The sequence below is a fragment of the Podarcis cretensis genome, assembly GCF_951804945.1.
Source record: "Podarcis cretensis genome assembly, chromosome: 1".
Lineage (NCBI taxonomy): Eukaryota > Metazoa > Chordata > Lepidosauria > Squamata > Lacertidae > Podarcis > Podarcis cretensis.
The window spans coordinates 61,637,780-61,662,185 of NC_137170.1; the positions used below are offsets into that span (position 1 = coordinate 61,637,780).

The 24,406-nt window shown below is 42.2% G+C and overlaps 1 protein-coding gene across 8 annotated transcripts in view; it reads left to right on the plus strand.

Annotated features, from left to right (window-relative positions):
- Positions 1-24,406, plus strand: part of NAV2 (neuron navigator 2) — a 541,062-nt gene that overhangs the window by 480,420 nt on the left and 36,236 nt on the right. For 5 of the 8 annotated variants that reach the window (XM_079970617.1, XM_079970619.1, XM_079970612.1 and 2 more), the window contains 9 exons: positions 671-962; positions 5,838-6,540; positions 7,387-7,851; positions 10,009-10,074; positions 11,503-11,547; positions 14,303-14,463; positions 18,536-18,724; positions 23,147-23,199; positions 23,447-23,470. In XM_079970617.1, the coding sequence (XP_079826743.1) occupies positions 671-962; positions 5,838-6,540; positions 7,387-7,851; positions 10,009-10,074; positions 11,503-11,547; positions 14,303-14,463; positions 18,536-18,724; positions 23,147-23,199; positions 23,447-23,470 (1,998 nt within the window). The remainder of the gene's footprint in view (positions 1-670; positions 963-5,837; positions 6,541-7,386; positions 7,852-10,008; positions 10,075-11,502; positions 11,548-14,302; positions 14,464-18,535; positions 18,725-23,146; positions 23,200-23,446; positions 23,471-24,406) is intronic. The other 3 variants (XM_079970615.1, XM_079970616.1, XM_079970613.1) reach the window with 2 other exon arrangements.

The following is a 24,406-nucleotide window of genomic DNA, read 5'->3' on the forward strand; positions in this document are numbered from 1 at the left end:
ACGAAGAAAAAATAATAATATTGTACTTGAAGGGTCCTAGCTTGTAGCATACGTTTGGAGGAAAAGGGGAGAAAATTAATTGTGAGGAATAAATAAACCGGGCTTTTAGGAGATTCTAGGTAATCACAAATTTAAATTTAGTCATCAGATGTGAAGCATTGCCACTTCTGAAAATTTCTCACCTCAGTTGATGATAAAGTTAGAGTGAGGCTGTGGGTGTGTGGGAAGCACACATTTCAGTCTTGCGAAAAGCTGCTTCTTCATACTCCACAGATCACATTGCCAGTAAGGAGACAGGAAAGCAGAACAAAGGAAGAAGCTCACAACACAGATTTGAAGTGGGTTCATGTCTTGCAGTAAAAGATATTGTGAGGAAGCTCAGGATGAATCAGTTGATTTCTCACCTTATAAATCTTGTTTTTATGTCTTTTATTTAGTGACTTTTTTGCTTAAATGCATTAGAAATTAATTTACAGAAAATGTGATTTAGCTTAATTATTGTTTGTATTTAGAATTGATTTTAAAAAATATATTGTAAAGGAGACAAAAATAGCTAAGTAAAAAGTCCTTAGTGAGGTCTTTAAATAATTAGTGAAGTTTTCAAGGGTTAAATTTTTCTTGCTGGGGGAAGAAAAAGTTTACAAGTTTATGATTTCCTTTTTCTCTTCAGACTGATGCTGAAAAGCATTCCCAAGTGGAGCGGAATTCCTTGTGGTCTGGCGACGAAATCAAGAAATCCGATGGTGGCTCAGACAGTGGTGTGAAGATGGAGCCTGGGTCTAAATGGAGAAGGAATCCCTCTGATGTGTCTGATGAATCTGATAAAAGCAATTCTGGGAGGAAGAACACGGTCATTTCGCAGACGGGTTCCTGGAGACGGGGCATGTCAGCTCAGGTTGGCATTACGACACCAAGGACAAAAACGGCAGCCACTTCAGGAACTTTGAAGACACCTGGAACAGGTGAGGAATGCACAGCCAACAGACAAACAATGCAGGCCAAGAATTTGTGCAGTTAGAAGAAAATTTCCTCTGTCAGGATTTCAACTGCATTTTGATCTATGCTTGTCTTTGATGGAGAACTGTGCAATAAATCTCTGCCCTTGTGTACCAGTGCCAAACTGAAGAGGTCCTGCCAACAATGATGTCGACTCAATAGTGTCTTGTAACTGGGGTGAAATTTGCCTCTTGAATGGATGATGTATGTGCTAAGCAGTAGAACTCGTGTGTTTTCTTGAAAGTGTAAATAAATCTGAAGGCACCTTTGAATGCTTAGTTAAGACCAGCTTGTTCTTTTTTAAAATAACAATCTACTTAATTAGAAAATGTGTCTAAGTTGCATATGCAACCTATCGCCTTGCAAGCATCATATCCAGCTGTGATAACTAATTGTCCCTGCACGTTTCTTAACACTGCATGCCATTCCAAATGAAATATAGCAGGAGAAACTGAGTGTGTAGGCACCTTTAGCCTGGTGTATAGGTACCCTTAATTTAAAGTAACTTTGAGGTTCTAAACCAGGAGTCGGCAAACTTTTCCGCCGGCGGGCCGGATCGCCCGGGCATGGGAGTGTGCGCACCCGTGCAAATGTGTGCCCGCCCACTGCTCTTTCCCCGCGGGCTTTCGGAGCCATGATGAGGGAGGAGGTGGCTTCTGCGGCTTCCTATTGTCTGCAGAAGCTTCCTGTAGCCAATAGGAAGCCGTGGCTGCGTCCTGGAAGTCAGTCCCCGCGTGGAGCTAAACTGGCACACCGCGCTGGTTTAGCTCCAAGCGGGAACTGACCGAGCAGGCGGCAAGGGCTGGGGGCCAGTTTAACGACCCCCCGCAGGCCGTAGTTTGCTGACCCCTGTTCTAAACTAAGTGCAAACAAATATTTTCTAACTACCACTGTGATACAGTAGCAGCACACATCACCCAGAATGCCTTGCACTTAGGATGCACCCCCCTTCAGAGCAAGGGAGAGTGAGAGTACCAGGGCTGCTGGCAATTTAATATGGACAAAACAACTTTAAACTAGGAGATATGGGGCTGAGGAGAGGAGAGGAGGGGCGTGGCTGGTGGGGACCACTGTGGTTGATGCACTGCCTTGCCTCATTCTTGCACAACCACCTCCAATTGCCCCAATATTTCATACCCTAGGGCAGGGCTTTTTTTCACCTGGAACTCAGTGGTACTCAGTTCTGGCACCTCTCAGTTGGAGGTATTCATGGTTAATTCCAGCACCTCATTTTCTAGAAAAATAGCACTGCCCTTGGGTAAGTGTGAGGCTTGGTTGGGCTTGGGGAATTTTTTTGATTTTGATGTTTTTGTAATTTTTACAGTTTTTTGTTTGTATTGTTTTATTGGTTTTGTTTGTTTGTTTGTTTAAGGTGTTATTTTGTTCTTAAGGGGAGGGGTCAGGGCTGCCGGGGAGTGGGCCCCAGCCCACAAAATGGCTGGGGCATGTTCCACAGGGGGGGATGCACTGGGACAACCAATCTCAGTGATCACGGGTAGGAGGAGGAGTTATGCTAAGACTAGACCATGTCATTATAGAGGAGGCAGGTTTAGTCGTTGTCTGAGGACTATTCCTGCCTCCGGGTCCGGTCCTGACCGGATGGATACTAGAATCAGCAAGGGATACCCACATGACCTGAAGGTGCTGCTGTGCAATTCCAGGTCAATGATTCACAAGACCACTGCCATCCATGACTTGATCATGGATGGAGGACTTGACCTGGCATGTGTAACAGAGACTTGGTTGGATAAAGCAGATGGGCCTGTCCTTGCCGCTGCTTGTCCACCAGGTTTCTCTTATGCACAGCAACCCAGGTCATGTGGGCGGGGAGGGGGGGTTGCAGTTATTTTTAGGAAGTCATTAGTTTGCACCAGGCGTCCTATTGGGAAGACCCAGTTTTCCGAGTGCATGTTCTGGAAGTTGGGCAATAGGGGCAGTACAGGATTCCTTTTGGTGTACCGACCTCCCTGCTGCACCAAGGATTCCCTAGTTTGGTCGTCCTAGGGGATTTTAACATCCATGCCGACACGACCTTACAAGGGGCCGCTCGGGACTTCGTGGAAAGCATGGCTCCATGGGGCTGTCCCTGAATAAGTCTGGCCCAACCCATATCCGCGGACATGCCTTGGACCTGGTGTTTACCTCTATGGATGTTGGTGATCTGACACTAAGTAAAAGCGAAACGAAAGAAGTGCCATGGTCAGATCACTTCCTGGTGCAACTGGACTTCTCTGCGACCCATCCCCTCTGCAGGGAGGTGGGACCAATTCGGATGGTCCGCCCCCGCCACTTAATGGATCCAAATGCTTTCCAGAGAGTGGTAGGGGATGCTTTATCCCATGTTGATAGCATTTCAGCTGATTCCCTGGTGGCCCGCTGGAATGTGGAGTTAACCAGGGCTATTGACTGTTTGGCTCCGAAGCGCCCTCTCCGATTGCATGGAGCCCGGACGGCCCCGTGGTTTTCCATGGATCTGAGGGCAATGAAACAATCGTTGAGACGGCTAGAGCGCCGGTGGCGGATAACTCATTCCGAATCTGACCGGACACAGGTTAGAGCTCAACGTCGAGCCTACCAAGTGGCAATAGCAACGGCGAAGAAGAATTTCTTCACCGCCTCTATTGCATCTGCAGAAAACAGTAGCAGGAGACTTTTTCAGGTGGTTCACAATTTAGCGGAACCACATGTTCTCCTGCAATGATTTTGCAAAGTTTTTTGCAGATAAAATCGCTCAGATTCGGGAAGAAGTAGACTCCACCGTGGGAGCAGGGCCGGGGCGGGAGAGTGCTAGAGTTTTGTCTAGTCAAGTTGAGTGGGATCAATTCCAATCTGTACCTCCGAGGATGTGGACAGGCTGCTTGGACGAGTGAAACCAACCACCTGTCTCCTGGATCCTTGCCCATCCTGGCTTTTAAAAGCTAGCCGGGAAGGACTGAGCGATGGGCTTCGCGGGGTGATGAATGCTTCCCTCCGTGAGGGAGCCTTCCCAGACCCGCTGAAAGAGGCGGTTATTAAACCGCTTCTTAAAAAACCATCTTTAGATGCGTCCACGATGGCCAACTATCGCCCAGTCTCAAGTCTTCCATTCTTGGGCAAGGTGATTGAGCAAGTGGTTGCTGAACAACTCCAGGCACGCCTGGAAGAAGCGGACCATTTGGATCCCTTCCAGTCGGGATTCAGGCCTCATCATGGGACTGGTTGATGATCTCCAGCGGGCTAGGGACAAAGGTGAGAGCTGTTTCCTAGTTCTGCTGGATCTCTCAGCGGCGTTTGATACCATCGACCATAACATCCTTCTGGACCGTCTTGAGGGGCTAGGAGCTGGGGGCACTGTCATACAGTGGTTCCGCTCCTTCCTCCTGGGCCGTGTTCAGAAAGTGGTGGTGGGGGATGAGTGTTCAGACTCCTGGGCTCTCACTTGTGGGGTGCCTCAGGGTTCTGTCCTCTCCCCCATGCTTTTCAACATTTACATGCAGCCGCTGGGAGAGATCATCAGGAGGTTTGGGCTGGGCGTTCATCAGTATGCGGATGATACCCAGCTCTACCTCTCTTTTAAATCAGAACCAGTGAAGGCGGTGAAGGTCCTGTGTGAGTGTCTGGAGGCGGTTGGAGGATGGATGGCGGCTAACAGATTGAGGTTGAATCCTGACAAGACAGAAGTACTGTTTTTGGGGGACAGGAGGCGGGCAGGTGTCGAGGACTCCCTGGTCCTGAATGGGGTAACTGTGCCCCTGAAGGACCAGGTGCGCAGCCTGGGAGTCATTTTGGACTCACAGCTGTCCATGGAGGCACAGGTCAAATCTGTGTCCAGGGCAGCTGTTTACCAGCTCCATCTGGTACGTAGGCTGAGACCCTATCTGCCTGCGGACTGTCTCGCCAGAGTGGTGCATGCTCTGGTTATCTCCCGCTTGGACTACTGCAATGCGCTCTACGTGGGGCTACCTTTGAAGGTGACTCGGAAACTACAACTAATCCAGAATGCGGCAGCTAGACTGGTGACTGGGGGCGGCCGCCGAGACCATATAATACCAGTCTTGAAAGACCTACATTGGCTCCCAGTACGTTTCCGAGCACAATTCAAAGTGTTGGTGCTGACCTTTAAAGCCCTAAACGGCCTTGGTCCAGTATACCTGAAGGAGCGTCTCCACCCCCATCGTTCTGCCCGGACACTGAGGTCCAGCGCCGAGGGCCTTCTGGCGGTTCCCTCATTGCGAGAAGCAAAGCTACAGGGAACCAGGCAGAGGGCCTTCTCGGTAGAGGCGCCCGCCCTGTGGAACGCCCTTCCAGCAGATGTCAAAGCAATAAACAACTACCTGACATTCAGAAGACATCTTAAGGCAGCCCTGTTCAGGGAAGTTTTTAACATGATATTTTACTGTATTTTTGGTTTCTATGGAAGCCGCCCAGAGTGGCTGGGGAGGCCCAGCCAGATGGACGGGGTATAAATATTATTATTATTATTATTATTATTATTATTATTATTATTATTATTACCGTTCCTATCATCCCTGGCCATTGGCTGTACTTGCTGGGTCCAATGGGAGTTGTAGTTCAGCAACACCTGAGTGCCAAAGTTTTGCCACATCTGCCCTAAGGATACTATGCTCAATTGGTTTGAATCATTGGGCCCACATGCTCAAATTTCACTTTTAAACACAGCAGTTATATTATCCTGTCATTCCTGTGCATAGTGCTATTGATTTCTAGAAATTAAAAAAAATAGAATGCTTCCACATACTCTTGTTTTTCATGTGTTTTAAGCTTTTTCATCACTTCTTTATACTAATGTGCACAGTGTTTGATACCATGCAATATTTGAACTTACTTTCCTTTTTTCCTAGGAAAAACTGATGATGCCAAGGTATCGGAAAAGGGTAGAATTTCTCCCAAATCCGGACACATTAAACGTTCCCCATCAGATGCAGGACGGAGCAGTGGTGATGAATCAAAGAAACCTTCTGCAAATAACTCTAGAACAGCTGCTGCTAACACAAATGCATTTGGATTTAAAAAACAGAGTGGGTCAGCTGTAGGCATGACCATAATAACAGCTAGTGGGGCAACTATCACTAGTAGATCAGCTACCCTGGGCAAAATCCCCAAGTCATCTGGACTTATGGGAAGGTCAACTGGTCGGAAGACTAGTGTTGATGGCTCGCAGAATCAGGACGATGGTTACTTAGCCATTAGTACTCGAAGCAATCTTCAGTACCGGAGTTTACCCAGGCCCAGCAAATCCAGCAGCAGAAGCGGAGCTGGCAATAGATCTAGCACCAGCAGCATAGATTCCAACATAAGTAGCAAGTCAGCAGGCTTGCCTGTTCCTAAAATGAGAGAGCCAGCCAAAGTTGCCCTTGGGAGCTCTCTGCCAGGTTTAGTCAACCAAACGGATAAAGAGAAAGGGATCTCATCAGACAACGAAAGTGTAATCTCTTGTAATTCTGTTAAAATGAACCCAGCATCTCAGCCGGTTTCAAGTGCATCCCAGAGTGCTCACCAGCAAGGAGTCAAGTACCCAGATGTAGCCTCCCCTACCTTGCGCAGGTATGCAGAGCTTGTTCAGTTGTGCAGTGCCTGAAAGGAGTTCGGAAGCTTTGGGGGGTTATATTCTGACTTTGACATTCTTTAAACAGAAATGATGATGATGATGATGATGATGATGATGATGATGATGATGATGATGTTGATAATGTATAGACAGTTTCATGGCATAAAGCCATAAAAGCAGTGTATAAAGTAAAAACAAAGTGAAACACTGAATGAAATATTCTCTGGGAACGACTTTAGCCACAATAAATCCTCTGTTACACTGCCATTCTGGATGAAATCCAAAAGATCACCTCTTCTGAAAATGAAATTTTCCTTTCCTTTTGTAAGAAGAATACACGTTTTGCATGCCAGATTTGCTAAAATACCATCATTGCAGACCTGTTCATAGCTAGAAACAGTCATTCTGGTGATCCAAGCCAAGATTGCATATACTTTATAGGTGTGCTTGGTGCCCATGTCCTCCCCCTTAACCCCCCCCCCCCATGGGCAGAGGGAAATCCTAGAATGACCTTATTTGATCCAGCATTTAGAGACAGAGGTGAACATAGAGGAAAGGGGGAAGCTATCACACCTCATTCAGATCCAAGTCAGCATTAGTATGCCTCACTCATTGGTGCACTGACACCAATTTGCCTATTCTGAGTGCAGGTTATACTCTGTGGATGTCCATCTACACACGGTATAGATCAGAACGAAATAATCTCTAATGTATCCCGTTAATCTGACAAATAAGGATTTCTCTCAAATGTGTTTGAGCCAAGTAAAATATGAAAAAAAAGTTTAAACTCAAAGGTTCTTAGTATGTTTCCTGACTTTCTTTCCTTTTCTTCCCTTCTTCAGACTTTTTGGTGGAAAGCCAAGTAAACAAGCTCCCATCACAACTGCAGAAAGCATGAAAAATTCAGTGGTCATCTCCAACCCACATGCAACCATGAACCAACAGGGGAACCTGGATTCTCCTGGCAGTGGCATACTGAGCAGTGGTGGTAGTAGTCCCCTTTATAGCAAGAATGCAGACATGAACCAGTCTCCATTAGCTTCTAGTCCCAGTTCAGCTCATTCGGCTCCTTCCAACAGCTTAACCTGGGGCACTAATGCCAGTAGTTCTTCTGCTGTTAGCAAGGATGGGATTGGATACCAGTCTGTTAGCAGCCTGCACACCAGTTGTGAATCCATAGATATTTCACTCAGCAGTGGAGGCGGCCTGAGCCACAACTCGTCCAGTGGCTTGATTGCAGCTTCTAAAGATGACTCGCTGACTCCCTTTGTTAGAACCAACAGTGTAAAGACAACATTGTCAGAGAGGTGAGATTCCCCCCCCTCCGAAGACCTTTGTGTTACATACTGTGGTTTATGTAATCGGTAGCTTAATCATGACATGTTTCACTGTGAATTATTCCCACTGAGTTCAAGTGTCATTCAGGATAACTTATTTTTGTTCAGTTTGACATTCCTATGAGGTAAATAAGAATTGATGGAGAAATTGTTGTGCAAGCATGAATTAATCTAGGGAGTTCAACAGATGGCTGTGATCACTGTGCCTGTCATCCTTTAAAAAATCTCTGTTAACTGTGGGCTCCCAAACATGTATGATGAAAAGTGCCTAGATTTTCAGATGGGTAATAACAAACCACCTCATATATGAACTGGATCATCACAAGTCAGATTTCACCAGTGAGAACTACAGCCATGAATAAGAGGCTTGGCATACACCTTGACATAATGTGGCAACTATGAAGAACATGCTTTATTTCCTGTCAAACCATACTTGAAAAGAGCAGCATGCCTTGTCATGTCCATCCATTCGATGGGCATCCTGTTCTGCCATTTAGATCTCATCACATTACTTTTCAGTACTGTATTAGGCCAATAAATTAGTGTAGGTTATAATTTCATAGATCAAGGCATAAGAACTCAACATAAAGCATAGTGCCCGAGACGTAGGGAGAGATGTGAGTTGGGAAGGATTTAGTTCAAATCTCACCTCAGCCACAAATTTGTTAGATAATCTTAGGCAAGCCATTATCAATCCGCGTCATTCTTCCCTTTTTATCATGTGGACAGCAATACTGGCCTATTGGTAATTACTGAGATAATGAATGTTAAGTACTTTGAAATACTAGGGGCCAAACGACATATGACATTTAATGTGCCATTAAAATAAATGCAAATTGCATTATCTGGTTTAAGTAACAAATAATTAACTGGAACAGGACAGACCAGAATATGGAATTTAAGCCTCTGCTGCAGTCCTGAGAAGAATCCTTCCTGTGATGCTGGTATTTGATGTGGAGGAAACTATTCCACTAATGCCCATGGAGCTTTTCCCCAAAGCAAATACCAACTTCAGAAGAGAGATTTTCTTTAGGATTGCAGAAGATGAAAGACTTAAATTCCCTCTTCATATCTACTCTGTCCCCATTAATTATCAATATGGTGTAATTTGTATTTTTAGATACCTGCACATTAGCTGCAAAGATGCATTTAATGATGTTCTTAACCTCACATGTAGTTTGGCCCTAAGGTTTAGTATCTGCTGCTCCCTCCTGGACATATCCATCACAGTTATGATGACTTAAGTAATCCAGTTTAATTTTGTCACCTTATATTTATTTTGATTGCAAAAGTGAGCTATTTTCATTGATCTTACTTACTACCACAATTTTGATCTGATGAGTAAGAGCAAGTTAAAACGTAGGCTCCAGAAGCTAAACAAAGACAAAATGGATATGTCACTTTTTCTGGTATAATTGATGATAGTATGAGCTTTTTGTGCTATACTATTGCTGCTGTAGCTATATTACTACATTTACCTTTTCTTGGAAAAGATGTGCTGAGCCTTCTACAGAACGTAAGAATGATACAATTCCTACCCACCTTGGGCTATGGCAGCTGGGGAGGTTTGTTGTCCTAAATAAAAGCATTTTCACCAGAATGCTCCCAGTTGTTCTCTGCCCTCCATATCCACCCCAGAAATAGGTAGACCCATGTATTTAGATCTTTCCCAGATCCATTTCAATGGTGGGTTCAACACTCAAAGCAAAACTTGGGTTCTAGTATCTGCAGTTCCTCAGATTGTTTTGGTTTGGGAATGACACCTATCAACTTGGTTTTATGGTCATGGATCTGCAACGGCATGCCAACTTACCCATTTGTTCAAGATCCTTGTCAGTTTGCATTCCTATGGAAAATGGTGCTCATGCAACCACTGTGTGGATAAGAAACCACAAAACAAAGAAGTTGGAACTGACGTTAAATGTTTCTCCAGTGAAAACCACAGGAGTTGAAAGAAATTTTGAAGCTTATCTAACCCCGTTGTAGAACTTTTTTCCACTTAGAACATTCTAATTTGCTGTGGCATCGTAACATACAAAAGCTCTTTCCCTTTCTTCCTTTTGTGCTAATATTCCTCTCTCTTTTTGTTGTTTTTTGTTTTTGTCTTGTTGGACTTTATTCTTCTAGCCCTCTCTCTTCCCCTGCTGCTAGTCCCAAATTCTGCAGAAATACTTTACCCAGGAGGCAGGACAGGTAATGCTGTCTCAGGGCAGTAGAATGCACAAACAGCCGAGAAGGTTCATTTTCACACTTGAGAAGCCAAAAGTGTATTGTGCAAGACTGTGCTCAGTGAAGAGTGTGTGTGTTTCACTGGGATGTGTAAACCGTCACTCAAAAGACATGCCAGTGAGAGACCGTTTTACAGCGCTGTGTCCCAGTTTATTCTGGGGAGAGGCATGTGGAAAAGCTGGGGAGTGTAGCAGTTTTTCCAAGAACAAAATGAACAATCTCTTTAAAGTTCCATAATTTTATCTGCCAGCGTAAACTCTCACTAGCATTTCGGCATTCTGGTGGCATGCTGCTTTCCCTCACGTTTCAGGCCGTATCACCTTTTTGTCTTGATCCCTCTATCCCCCACCCTTCCAGCGTGGCTGAAATTTATTTCCTGTTACAAGTTGCTCACCCATTTTGGCTTTTGGGGTGGGAGAGGGAGGATTGTAGGGGTATCTGTGTGTCCTTGTAAAAACGAATGCAAGGAAGCAAGATATGTCAGAAGTCCTGTTGCTGTCATCTGTGCTTTGTTCATCTGACACCAGTAACTGATAGAGAATTAATTCTAACGCTTCTATGTCTCCTGCACGGGTACCATTTCAGATTTCAGTAGGTGGGGAAACCTTTTCAGCTAGATTGAATGTCTTGCCATTGGAGAATCCAATATTATTATTATTAGTTTGTTTAAAGCAGTATATTTTAAAAGCATTTGTTGCAACTGCTTTTTAAATGTCTCATACTGTGGCATTATCAACACACCTGTCACACCTTATTTAAAGCAGATGTGTTTGTGGCTAATGGTGGCCCTTGTGAGAATTTATAACAGTAGCCATTCCTACTGTGTATAGGATGCCAGGAACAATCACATGTGATCTGGACCACAGTAGTACCCTGGTCTCCTGAAAGTGGAAGCCCAGATCCCTGTTGGTTGGTCATTTGCCTAGTCGCCATTTTCAGAGGTGTGCATTTGTTAGAGATAGAGACAGAAAACAAGATTGTGGCCATCTGTGTCCTAAATGCATTCATCTGAGGCATGCACACTTCATATTAAAAGCTAGCTTCTTCCAGCCACATTTGTGGAAGAGAAACAGGAAGGTCACTGTGTGATCCCTATCTTCAAATGACCATGAAAAGTCACATAAAAGTAAAATGCTGCTTACACGCAGTTCAGTGGTTTGAGGGTCCAAAGTCTTCATTTTGCATGGTCCCTTGTGCATGTTCTGTATATAACACAACCCACACGTGGTAAGAAGGTTTTTTGCATGTCGGCTTGGCAGGGGCTCTCGTTATCTTTTCCAGTACCATGGTGCAGCTGTTTTAATAGTGAATTCTCCTCTCTTTCAAGCTGATCTTTAATCCTCCTCTTTCGTTCTTTTCTTCTGAAGTTCTTTTCTTTTAACTTTTCTACAGCGACCCTCATCTTGATAGGAACACTTTGCCTAAGAAAGGACTCAGGTATTGGTGTTTCCACATAGCATAAGCAGTTTTCCATGTGGTTTTTGGAGCTTTGCTTTGTGTGTCTCTTGTGGCCGTCAGTAGTGCTGGTGGTGATGGTGGTGGTCTCAGCTTTTGCAGTGCCTGGCTGCAATCTCTTCCTCCTTCTTCCCTCAGCCTCTTTGAAGCAGGTCATTGCCCCCTTTCCTTTACCCTACATGCTTCTTTCCATCTGATAACGTCTCAGCTTGAGCAGGGACTGCAACAGTAGCTGGCTGGCTCTTCAAAAAGCGCATCTCACAAACCATCACTGAGCTTGATTTGCAAGCAATAATTTGCAGCTTTTACGACCAAAGTAGTAACTAGTTGATGTTATTCTCACAGTGTAACTTCTGAAATGCAGATCAAGAGGAATTTAGAGGTCATTAAAAATGCACATTTTACAATATAACAGTTGGAGCTATACTAGTACTTTAAATACAAAAAAGCATCAAACCAATCAGGTGCTCCATAAATGTCTGCTTCCAAAACATATAATACATATGATTTGACATTAAGAGTAATTACATAGAAGAATATGTTTCTTTTGTAAAGAAAGTAGACTTTAAACATGTTTACTAGGTTTACTAGGTTCATTAACTTGAATACAACAAAATGAAAGCGCTGAACTCACTCAGTGGAAAGTATCTGGCAAAACAGTTCAATTTCAGACTGTATTATAAATACTTTTTTAGATAACGGAAATGATGGCTTTACATTAGAGCTGCAATTTATTCTGCACTACAAAGACATTGTTCTTTGCAGCAGCTTTGATTGTCACACTGAGCTAGGTGCTAAAAGCATTTTGCTAATTTGTGGGGTGAGGGTGGGGAGAGATTGGTCGGTCTGAATTGTTTTCTGTGCCTGTCAAATGTCTCCAGCTAAATAATGAATGACATCTTTTAAGTTTAAAGTATTTGAATGTCAAAGAGGTAGGTATTTACACTTTTATTCTTTAGCATATTGTGCTAAACTTTGTGTGCCTGTTTATGGCTCCAATCCCTGAAAGATCTATACACATGAATGACTTTTATCTTCAGTATCTGAAACCAATACTCAAAATTCAAGGCTGATAGCAGGAAGACAGTGGTGTTGCCAGTACCCTCTTAAAAGTTGTGCATTCTCATTTACTTCAAAGACTAAAAAATAACTGAGGATGTGAAGATCACTGTGATCCAGAACCTGCCATGCACAAAATTTATATTTGCATATAAATGGGCTTTACCTGGGTTCCTCCTCCCCCCTTTTTTTTGTTACTTTTTGTTTTGTAAGGACCAGTAATCCCACTCTTGCAAATACCAGTAGACCTCTGTTGTGTGTTTTAAAATTTATTAGGTCTATATCCTATTCTCCCTGAATGGGGAGGTTGTTACCCCACCACCCTCACTCAAGCCCCACATTGCCTATACAACTATCATGTGAGGTTAGCTAGGCTGAGCAATAATGGCTGTGGCTCACCACTGACTCTCATGATTAAGTGGGAATTTTAATCTAGTCTTTCCGTTCCTGGTCCTATACTAGGGTTGGCATATTTCAAAAAGTGAAAATCCGGACACAAAAAAAGCTGTTGAGCTTGCTTTCTTTTTTTTTGCAAAATCTTAAAATCTTTGCCATCATCTAGACCTCCAGCATGGGTTGCCATACATCTGGACATTTCAGTGATTTCTGCCTAGACATTGCTTCCGACTGCCGTATTCTAGCTATGTCTGGGAAATTCTGGATGTATGGCAACCCTATCCTATACTCTAACCAGCAGCCTGAAAAGCAGGGAAGAGCTAACATCTTTGCCCAGTTGTCTGGAGACAGTTTGTACTTTTATGTGCACCTTATGTAAGTGCCTATTTACAAGCTTGGTGTAGCTTTCTTAGGGATGCATCTACGCCCCTGATAGGGTTTATGATTAGGTGAAGGTGTCCTTCTGACCAATTCTGCCAGGTTTTGTAGTCAAGGAGGCTTCGCCACCACAGGAAATGCTGGCTGTTTGGGAGCTGCTGCCAGAAATCTTACCATCAGCAGAAGCCAACACAAGGCCTTTCAACGAGGTCTTTCAAAGGGAAGCAGAGCAGGGCAGGCTAAAGATCTGCTGGGACCTGAGCCAGCCCATTGAGAGGGAACTGGACTCCTCTGAGATATTTCCTCTGCCACACCAGTCTGAAGCTTTGGATGCAGTTGTGATTTCTCCACTCCAATTATCCCTGTGGCTGGACAGCCCCAGGAAATGATTGCTTTGTTAATCTCTAGCCATGTGAAAGCTTCCTCTCAATTCACACTATTTCTTTTCATGGATGCTTATATGCATCTCATTTTGCTTCACTATGTCCTCTTTCTACAGATCCTTCACCCACCTTTCCAACAACATGTTTGTCCTGTGCTGAAAAGTAGCATTTCACATGAGATTGGATACTCAGCCAACATTTGTAAAATGAAATTAAAACATTTTGTCTTGGAAGTGAAATTCTGATCATTTACATGGCTTGAATATAAGAAAAGCCATTTTTAAGACTCCCAAAGTCTCCCCCACCCACCCCATTTAACTTCCTTCTACTGGCACAATCCAGTGTAGAAAAGAAAAGAAAAAAGAAAAGAAAAGAAAAGAAAAGAAAAGAAAAGAAAAGGCCTCTGGTAGGCAGGAGACTTCTTTCAGGCTCGCTGCCTGTTTTCCTGTCCACGTGCTTATGGATTTTCGGTAAACGAAACATTTTTTGAGCAAATGCTAAAGCTTATTTTGTCTGCACAGGTATACTCCTTCATCACAACTTCGCAGTCAAGAAGAAGCAAAAGAATGGCTGCGTTCACACTCTGCAGGAGGACTTCAGGATACAGTTGTCAGTTCTCCATTTTCCTCTGGCTCCAGCATCACATCACCTTCTGGAACTAGATTTAACTTCTCCCAACTGGGTGAGTGAACTATTTGCTTTTCATAATTGGAACATGTTTAGCATGCTTACCTTTGCAAAGTAACAGATAGCACATTGCTTTTTTTCCTCACCACAAACGAAAGTGGGATCTCTGCCTGCACAACTGTATGGTGATAGTACTCGGAATCAAATATTTTCTAAAAATAATTTTATTTAAATTCAGTCGTTCCCCTCCTCCACATCATTGTAATGTTTTATATATCATTTCATCGCCCAGAATGGAATGCTTAGCAACTCTCTAGGCCTTTCAGTATGGCAGGCTACATTATGAGGTATACCGTAATCAAAGGGAAAAGGTCGAGCTAGGAAGTCCGTAGGCAAGTACAGAGAGATAGGCATGGGAGAAGCCAAACACAAAGATTTTAAGATCCAGGACAGATGTATCTGCAAAGGAGGCCTTAGGAAGACCAGCAGTAACTGGCCTAGCAATCTGAGAGAGGAGAGTGCCAGGGGGAAAATAGGCAGTTTTGTCATGTCCTTAAGGGTATATTAGCGTGGGATGTTTCCCGGGGTGGGGAACAAGGGCCAAAGTTCCTTCTGGACAGCCATCTGAGGGCCACACAATGGTGGTCAGTAAGGCAAGAGGCAAAAGTTGACGCTGCAGCACTATCATCTCAAACACAGAGACTATAATTTAGCTAAACATGGCAGAAAGGGCCTGAATAGCAATGGCCATTCCTGCTTCAGAGCTTGGGAAGGGAAGTAGCTGCCATCTCTTGTGGGTGATATTCAGTTCATGCCCTTCTCTTCTGCGAGCAAAGGATTCTGCTACACAACAGTCCTAATCACACTAAATTGCAATTTATCCATCGTCCATGACCAAGGATATCTTCGCACTGATGGTACTCCATATATGGCATTAATTGCTCTTGCCTGATGACATCTAATGCTAGCAAAAGATACTACTGCCCTTTTTGTGTAGTCATGTTACAACAGTGTTATTTGGTCCAGGGACCAAATAACTGAGATGCTAAGAAGATTTGCTGTCAAGGTTGCCAAGTAAATCACTAAAAAAAGAGTGAAGTACAAAACCAGTTGTCAGGAAATTCCAGGAGAAGAAAAGTAGGAAGGGTAGTTAAATTAGGCATTTTTTTCCTATGGATGTGTATGGCATTGCTGCTGATATAAAAAATAGAGGTTATTTAATGCATATATAGATACTTAATATTCAACAGTTTATTAAGATTTTTTATGATCTGCCACAATAAGTAACAATAGAAGTGAAGCATTATAAAAAGGAGCATTATAGCTAATCTTAGAACAAAACCTGAAGGTTTCTTTCAAAATAAGTAATCTTGAATGGCCCTCTATGCAGTGGCTGCAAAAAAAAAAAAAAAAGGAAAAAATCGCTATAAGTTGTTTTGGAGATTTGGAGGTATAATCTGAAATCAAGCTAGATTTGAGGTTGTTGGTGTCTATGATATCTTCCCTGTCTTTCATCATGGAAGTTGGCTTATTTTGTGGATGTATGTTCTGTATTATTGTATTAGCACTATTTCTATAAGTTTGTCATGACATTTGGTCAGAACAGTAAACTTATGAACTTGGATATTAAAAAAGTGTTATTTGACAAACCAGTAAGGAACCTCCCCTATCAGTGTGTGGCTTAACAGCCATATCATTCGCATTCAGGATTCTCAAACCCCGTACTCTTCCTGTCCTTTAAAGCTCACTTGGATTATAGCCTGAGCTCCAGCTATATTAACACAGTCTTCATCCTGGGAACCCAGTCCTGTAAATGCCTTACCTCAAGAAGGAAAATTCCATACATATATACCCGTCTTAATTCCAGATACTAATTATGAAATATTGTACATTTCCATTTTTGATATCTCCCTAAAAACAAACCCTGGAGTACTTTGCTCTTGTTTGACTGTTATGTTTAAATACATTCACCAGTTTACAAGAATGACTATATATGAAAAAGCTAAGTGTATACCCATGGGGCATTGCTTTGTGACTTGCAGAAACCTGTGGCCTATCCTTGTAATTTTACTGATTTCTGCATTGAAGTAGTTCCATCTTCAAGGAGATTTTTTTAAAAGTGTATTTCAAGGAATCCTGTTAATAAAGTGTCAAAGTTCTTGATTAAGATTATATATTTACCATATAATTTATTTCTTTGTTAAATTTGCACCCCACCTTTCCATCAACCAGTGCCTAACATAGCTACCAACAGTAATGACATACAATAAAATGCCAAGACACTGCAATAAAATCTGATTAAAACACATGTTGTAAGAGATGCAAGCCTATATTGCCTGTTCCTGCAGCTTTTACTGCTTGCTTAGAACTTGTGCTTTCTTGAAAGGATAGAAGAAATAAGCCAGACCACACCTGCAGTGAACAACTTGGGATTCATGCCTTTTGCAGGGATTGCTTTTTGTTTCTCTCGTCCCATCAGCTTTGCTAGTATGATGGGAAAACTTGAGTCCATTTTATTCTAAGCTAATGCTAACTCTATATGAAATGGGAAGTGGAGCTTTAATTCTTGGAACTAGAATGAATAACAAGCAGCACTCATTCTCTGTACAAATCATCATTTTTGTAACTTTGGGTGATGGATTTTGTCTGATAGAAAATTATTCCACTGCTCATTACAGAATTGATGTATTATGAGGAGACATTTGTTTGATGTAGCTTACCAATGAAGACCAGTGTAGGTATAATGCCATGCAGTCTTCTAACTGTACTTGAGTCCCATGGACTTGCACTCTTTTCTCTGCCCTACTCTTGCATGTAAAATTCCCTTCTTTAAAGTTTTTGGAGCTAGCCATAATTAGTATTATGCTTTCACCAGTATTTTCACTGATCTGGATTAGCTCCAAGCCAGAGTGTGCAGCTGTAGGTAGAATAGGGTTTCAGTGGGTGGTAGGAAACAGACATGGTGTTAGGAAGTAAAAGGGATGGCAACTATGAATCAATCAGAATGTGTAGGGACAGCAGTACCATGGACAGCTCAAAGCAAGACACCTTGCTCAAACAAGCCCCACATATGTCATTAGTAAGGTAAAAGGTAAAGGACCCCTGGATGGTTAAGTTCAGTCAAAGGCAACTATGGGGTGCAGCAGTCATCTCGTTTCAGGCCGAGGGAGCTAGCATTTGTTCACAGACAGCTTTCTGGGTCATGTGGCTAGCATGACTAAACCGCTTCTGGCACAACGGAACACTGACGGAAACCAGAGTGCATAGAAATGCTGTTTACCTTCCCGCCACAGTGGTACTTATTTATCTACTCGCACTGGTATTCTTTTGAACTGCTAGGTTGGCAGGAACTGGGACAGAGCAATGGGAGCTGACCCCGTTGCACAGATTCAAAACGCCAACCTTCTGATTGGCAGACCCAAGAGGCTCAGTGGTTTAGACCACAGCGCCACCCACTCCCTGTATGCCATTAGTATCTAAAAATGTTTAAAACAGCGTCCTTGCACTCTTTTGCTACTCAGTTATATATGCCCAGGTACATTATATTCTTTGCCAGGTGGCAGACTGAATATAGAGAGGCCCTTAGTGATGACAGTAGTGGTTCTTTTAAAGGTGTTCTGACCCAGGAGTGTTGTTCTAGGGGTTTTGACTCAGAAGGACCCATCTCAGGTGAGGTCTGGAGTTGTGTTGGGGCCTGTGCCTAGGCATCTGCAATCCTTGTCTCTGCACCCCAGAGTTCTTGGGGACCTTTCCTTGCCTTCCCTCTGCCTTGATCACTACTCAAAGCTAGTGCTATAGCAACATTTTAACAAATCATAATTAGTCTTGATGCTGATGCAGGAGTAACCCAAACTAAGCTAACTCCAAAATTCAAGGGGACATAGGAATGAGGGGAGGGGAAAACATGAAAGGCTGTGTGGAATATGAATGTCTGTGATTAGAAGATTGCTCAGTGAGCTCAGTGTCATGTGTTGAAATCAACTTTGTACCATTGTTGGCTTTGTATAGCTTTTCAGTTAATTAGATGTAGACAGAGACTGATACCTTTTTGTAGTGATAGAGTTGCTGCTTTTGGTAGTTGCTTGTGCATAGATTTTTGAACTTTCTGTGTCTGCCTTGCTTTCTAGCAAGCCCCACCACAGCAGCCCAGATGAGCTTGTCAAACCCAACCATGCTACGGACGCACAGTCTTTCTAATGCGGATGGCCCTTATGATCCTTACAGTGACACCCGGTTCCGGAACAGCTCAATGTCACTGGATGAAAAGAGCAGGACAATGAGCCGTTCGGGGTCATTCCGGGATGGCTTTGAAGAGGGTAAGTGAGCTGAAAATCTTTTTCAAAAGTTGGATCAAGTTTCCAATTGAAATTTGCTGGGGGATAAACTGAATCAAACATTATTAAAGTTTCTCAAGTGTTTAACCATAATGTTGATTAACATTGACTTGTTTATATTTAAGTAAAATTGCAAATATAAAATTTAGGGTTGGGTTTTTTAAAAAAAAAAAAAAGTTAATTGAGGTAAACAAAGGTGATGGGAATGTTTTACTTGAGTCCTGATGTGATACTAATTTGCCTAAGACCACTAAAACATTTAACCATTGCTTTCAGATGTCAACACATTCTGTCAAATACCTCATAAAATCCTAATGGTTCTTACTGAAGAATATCCTTGCATAAATATTTGTGTCCTTGCATTTTAAGATGCACAACATTTCATAATCAACTGCTTATTGTTTCCCTCTGTATATAAATGTGAATGGTGCCATTTTCTGTACCTTTTAAGAGCCTCTAAAATTCATTTCCTTTACCTTTCAGTTCAAGATGTTCCAAGTAGCAATTTCCCAACTTGAACAGAGTAGATCTTTGTTTTCCATAGTTCAGGCTTCTTTCTCATACTGTCTGTCAGATGTGGATTGTGCGTGTCTGTCGTTGTGGATAATGATTTCATCTGGGAAAGTTCAGTTATGGCACATGCAACATCATATTTTCAGGATTTTCCTTTGAAGTTGCAATGTTGCCTAGAAACCAGCTATTTTTCAAAAGCTGAAGTGCTGGTTTGGATTCATAACCTGTTCACCTAGTTTAAGCATTGTCTTGCTGAGAGAGATCAATCAGTTGGCTATTTCGTGCTGCAGTTCTAGGCCCTAATAGGTGGCAGTCGGGTGGAGGTGGACCGTTCAAGGAACTGCTGGTTTCTGGCTCTCAAAGAGCTCTCTAATCATCTTTGCTGCATCAGCCTGGAATTGGTACAGTGAAAAAATTAAAAACAGTGCCCCCTCCTCCTTACTTGGTCAGCATTAGTGTCAGGGCTTCGAATATGGTGGTGGCTCTACCGCTCCATTTCACACTGCCAAATTTCCCAGCCAAAGTTAGAATTTGCTGTGTCCTTGTATGTATTGCAATACATGTTATAGAATTATGAATGCCATGGAAGAAATCAAAACAAATAGTTGTTTTAATGGCATGAGTTAAGACAAAAAAATTCCTTTGCTTCTTGACTTTCATGTCAAACTATTAAATCATTAATAGGCCAATATGATTTTCTGATTTGCCCTTTTCCACAAATTATGTGGACAATGCAACAGTGGCAATGAATGTATTTTTAGTTTAATTCATAATAGCATTTAAAACTATTTTCATTCCTTTGGCTATGGCACACTATGAGAATTATAACCTTTAATGAAGGAGAAATTGAGAGCATACAGAATGAAATATGCAAAATGCTTGGCATGCCAAGATTAATATAAGTCCAAAAGTAGAGTAATTTAATATACAGTTCTGAAGCAAGAGAAAATCACAATCAGTATTCAGATTTTCAAATATATTTATACACACACTTACACACACACATTTAGGTCTACTAAGAAGTTACCAAAATATTAGTTGTATTTGATTAATGTAAAATTAAATTACTTAAGACAGAATCATTTTCTTACTTGGGGATTATGAGCACACCATAGAATTTATTTTCCTGGAAAGGTCCCCTTACAAATAGTTGGAAATGTCTAACACAATCTTATTTCAAAGTTTACAAGAAAAAATTCCAAAAAAGCCAGACATGGCAGAATGGAGCTGCTACTGAAAGTAAAAACTTAATGGTATATGTTTATTGGGCTTGTGAAATGTAATATTACTGTAGCCCGAATCAGGTACTCTCTACAGTGGTACCTCGGGTTACAGACGCTTCGGGTTACAGACGCTTCGGGTTACGAACTCTGCTAACCAGGAAGTGGTTGCTCCAGGTTAAGAACTTTGCCCCAGGATAAGAACGGAAATCGTGTGCCAACGATGCAGCAGCAGCGGGAGGCCCCATTAATGAAAGCATGCCTCAGGTTAAGAAGTGTTTCAGGTTAAGAACAGACCTCTGGAACGAATTCAGTTCTTAACCTGAGGTACCACTGTACTGAGAACACACAGGCTAGCTGTGCCCCTTTGACACTGAGACATATGCCAGCCACACATCCAGATGACATGTGGTCAGCATCATTCTGAAGGACAGCAGAGGTATGGATGCACACAGGCTATTTCAGCAAGGACGGCAATTGGAATTTTGATTCCCATCCATGTAGAATGACCATACAACCAAGCCTACTTCACTTTAAAGTTGATCATGTTTCTGCATGTAGAGCTAGCCTGCATATTTTCAATAGTCCCACGGGGACTAAGCTTCTGAACACTGCTAAATTTGGATCATGCGCATAGAACCACTTCCAGTTTAAAGTTCAATTGTTTTTAGTTTGTGTACTCTAAACTTGATTCAACCCATGATGTAAATTGCATATTAAACAAACTTCTTTCTCTGTCATTGTGGAAATCGTTTTTAATAATACAGATTGGTTCTTGGGGGTTTCCTTTTGTTTGTTGTTTGTTTATTGGCACTTCCAGATTTTTATTTATTTATTTTCTTTAGTGCAATAAACACGCAGTTGTTAAGTCTTGCCTCAGGGAAGCTCTTTTTAGTTTGCTATTTTACTATTTTGCTTATTAAATTTCTATACTGTCCTTCATCTGAGGATCACAGGGCAGTTCACGATATAAAAAGCACAAAAATACATAACACAAGTACAGTGGTGCCTCGCAAGACGAAAAGAATCCGTTCCGCGATTCTCTTCGTCTAGCGGTTTTTTCGTTGACGGATTAGCGGATTAGCGCTATTAGCGTCTTAGCGGCTTTTAGCAGCTTATCGGCTTAGCGGATCAGCTGATAAGTGCCTTAGCAGCTTAGAAAAAGGGGGGGGGAGGAAAGAAAACCCGCAGGAACTCGCAAGACATTTTCGTCTTGCGAAGCAAGCCCATAGGGAAATTTGTTTTGCGAAGCGCCTCCAAAACAGAAAACCCTTTCGTCTAGCGGGTTTTCCGTCTTGCGAGGCGTTCGTCTTGCGGGGCACCACTGTAACAAACAAAAACAATACTTTATGGTTTAAAAGGCCATAAATTGTTTAATTAGCCCAAGGCCTGTGGGGGTGGGGGTGTTTTAATGTTCTACTGCAGGGATGCGGAACTTGTGGCCCTCCAGATGGTGTTGGACTACAACTTCCATCATCCTTGAACACTGGTTGTGCTCTTTGGAGTGATGCGAGTTCAGCGGTCTCTGAAGTAGCACAGGTTATTAATGTGTTTTATAAGAAAAGCAACATGGTGGGACCTTGGTTTGAAATGTCTTTTCTGGTACAGAGCCGGCATGGCGGGAGGGAGTGAGGTTAAAGGGATCCTGTGTAAAAGAAACAGGATCTATAGGTTCTGTCCTGTTGTGAGGGAGAGAAGTGGGATGGCCAATAATGAAACAGCTTGTCTCTTTGCCTCTGTACTACTTATTGCTGATGGCAGATTTTCAGCCACATATCTAGACATGCTTAAGGCAATTGCGTTTTGCATAACACAGCTTTATTGCGTACTCATAGCATTAGAGGAAACTTACTTTTTACAGCAAAATCTGTTTCTAAGCCAGTTGAATTTGTTTATTTTGCAGTAGCATATTTTTTGCATTTCTCCCACTTTTATCCCCCTTGAAAAGACTTCCCCAACTTGGTGCCCTCCAGATGTTAATAGACTACTACTATTGTGTCCCTAGAATCATAGAATTGTAGAGTTGGAAGGGACCCCAAGGGACAACTAGTTCAACCCCCTGCAATGCAGGAATCTCGGCTAAAGCATCATCTGGAAGGCACCAGAATGGGGAAACCCGCACTAGAGAAAATGTCAAAATATATTCATTTTTTCCTCTTTGCTGTCTTAATATGAGTCTTTACCTATATTAACACCTAAATATTCAGCCTTCTTTATTTATAAAACCTTTTAACTCCCTTTTGCTGTTTATGCTTCAGGCCAACCATATGGTGAAACTGGACTGGTCAGTTTAACCTTTACTTTGTCTGCTTCTCATCATCTTCTGTTTCATTTTTCATGCACTATCATAACTTTGTAATGTATGAAACATAAGAGGCAGGCAAATGTTTACATCCCAATAATGATTTTTTAAATTTAAAAAAAGCTTTATTTTGAGATCATTTTTGGGTATGCTCTGTATAATGCTTCCATTTATTTCAGCTTACTTCTTGACACTTCTGCAAAGATTTTTTTGAGTAAATATGTTTATGACTGGTGATGCAATTTTTTAATAGGCTGCTGATGAAATGTTAAAGCTGCTAGCAGCATCCACAGTGAATTATCTGCTGTCATTTACTGTGTTGTACACAAGGAATCAGTTGAGCAATTTGCTTTTTTATGTTTCCTTTAGTGCATGGATCCTCTCTCTCTTTGGTTTCAAGCACATCATCTATTTACTCAACGGTGAGTGTCATAAAATGGAAATGACTATCTTAATGCTCAGAACTGGGCACACAAAATGTTAAACATACTTAAATTGCACCAAAAGAATTTCTGTGCTTAGCAGTGCCCTTACATCCTCTTGCTTTCTATGATACCTAAGCATGTGAAATCATCTAATTTCCTCCCTTTGTTTTTGGACAATATTATCTGGTATCAAATAAATAGTCAATATGACTTTCACACAATCATTTTTAATTCTTTTTTCCAGCCTGAAGAGAAATGTCAGTCAGAGGTAAGGAAGAGTTCCTTTTCTTTCATATTAGTAACCTTTCCACCTTTAGTGGCAGGCACACTTAAAAAAAAAAAAAGTCTGGCATTCACGGTGGCAATAGTCTCAGCTTTTATAAAATCAATGACCCTAAGAACAGTATCCTGCCCTTCTGCACATGCTTTTCCCACATGAGTAAATCTCTTCTTGCCAACCCTGTCAGGCTCCTTCCTATATGCAGAACTGTGCATGTAAGAGGGCTGTATGTACCCAGTGTCATAAATGGTGCGCAGACTGGCTCATACAAAAAAAAGGTTCTTGCATATTTGTATTTCTTGGCCTTGAGAGTTACATTAAGTTCGTAGACTAAGAAAAGGCTATTGTACTTATTGATGTCCGCAGTTCATCGCTGGTCTTAGATGTTTCCAGACTCAGTTTGGCACCCATTATTTTGTGTCTCCTTTTCCAAGTTGCAGGCTGTTCATTTTCCAGACCAAAACTAGACACACTGGAATTGAAGGCACTGAACAGCCTGGCCAGGCTATTGTCCAGTAATATTACTCCCCATCTTCAAGTGTAAACTTTTGTTTCAGTGGCAAGAGCTGGGAAAAGACTAGAAAAATGATGGAGTTCCATCACTTGGAGTTCAAGCAATCCTTCAGTGATGGTCAAACAACATACCTTAGGAATGGGCATGGGATCTAACTGGGCATGGGATCTATACTCACCAGTTCCTGCTGGAGAGAGAAAACCCACCAGTGTGTATGTTTTGCAGTATTCTTCACACTGCCAAGTGTGTGTTGTTTGAATTTCCTTGTTGGGTTTCTTTTTTAGTGCTTATCTCAGTTTTCTACATACCTTATCATCTAATTTGCATCGTGTGGGTATAGCTGCTGCTTTTGTGTTTTAAAAAACAGTGTGGAGGCCCAAGTGTTTTTTTGCAGCAGTGGTGTGCCATTT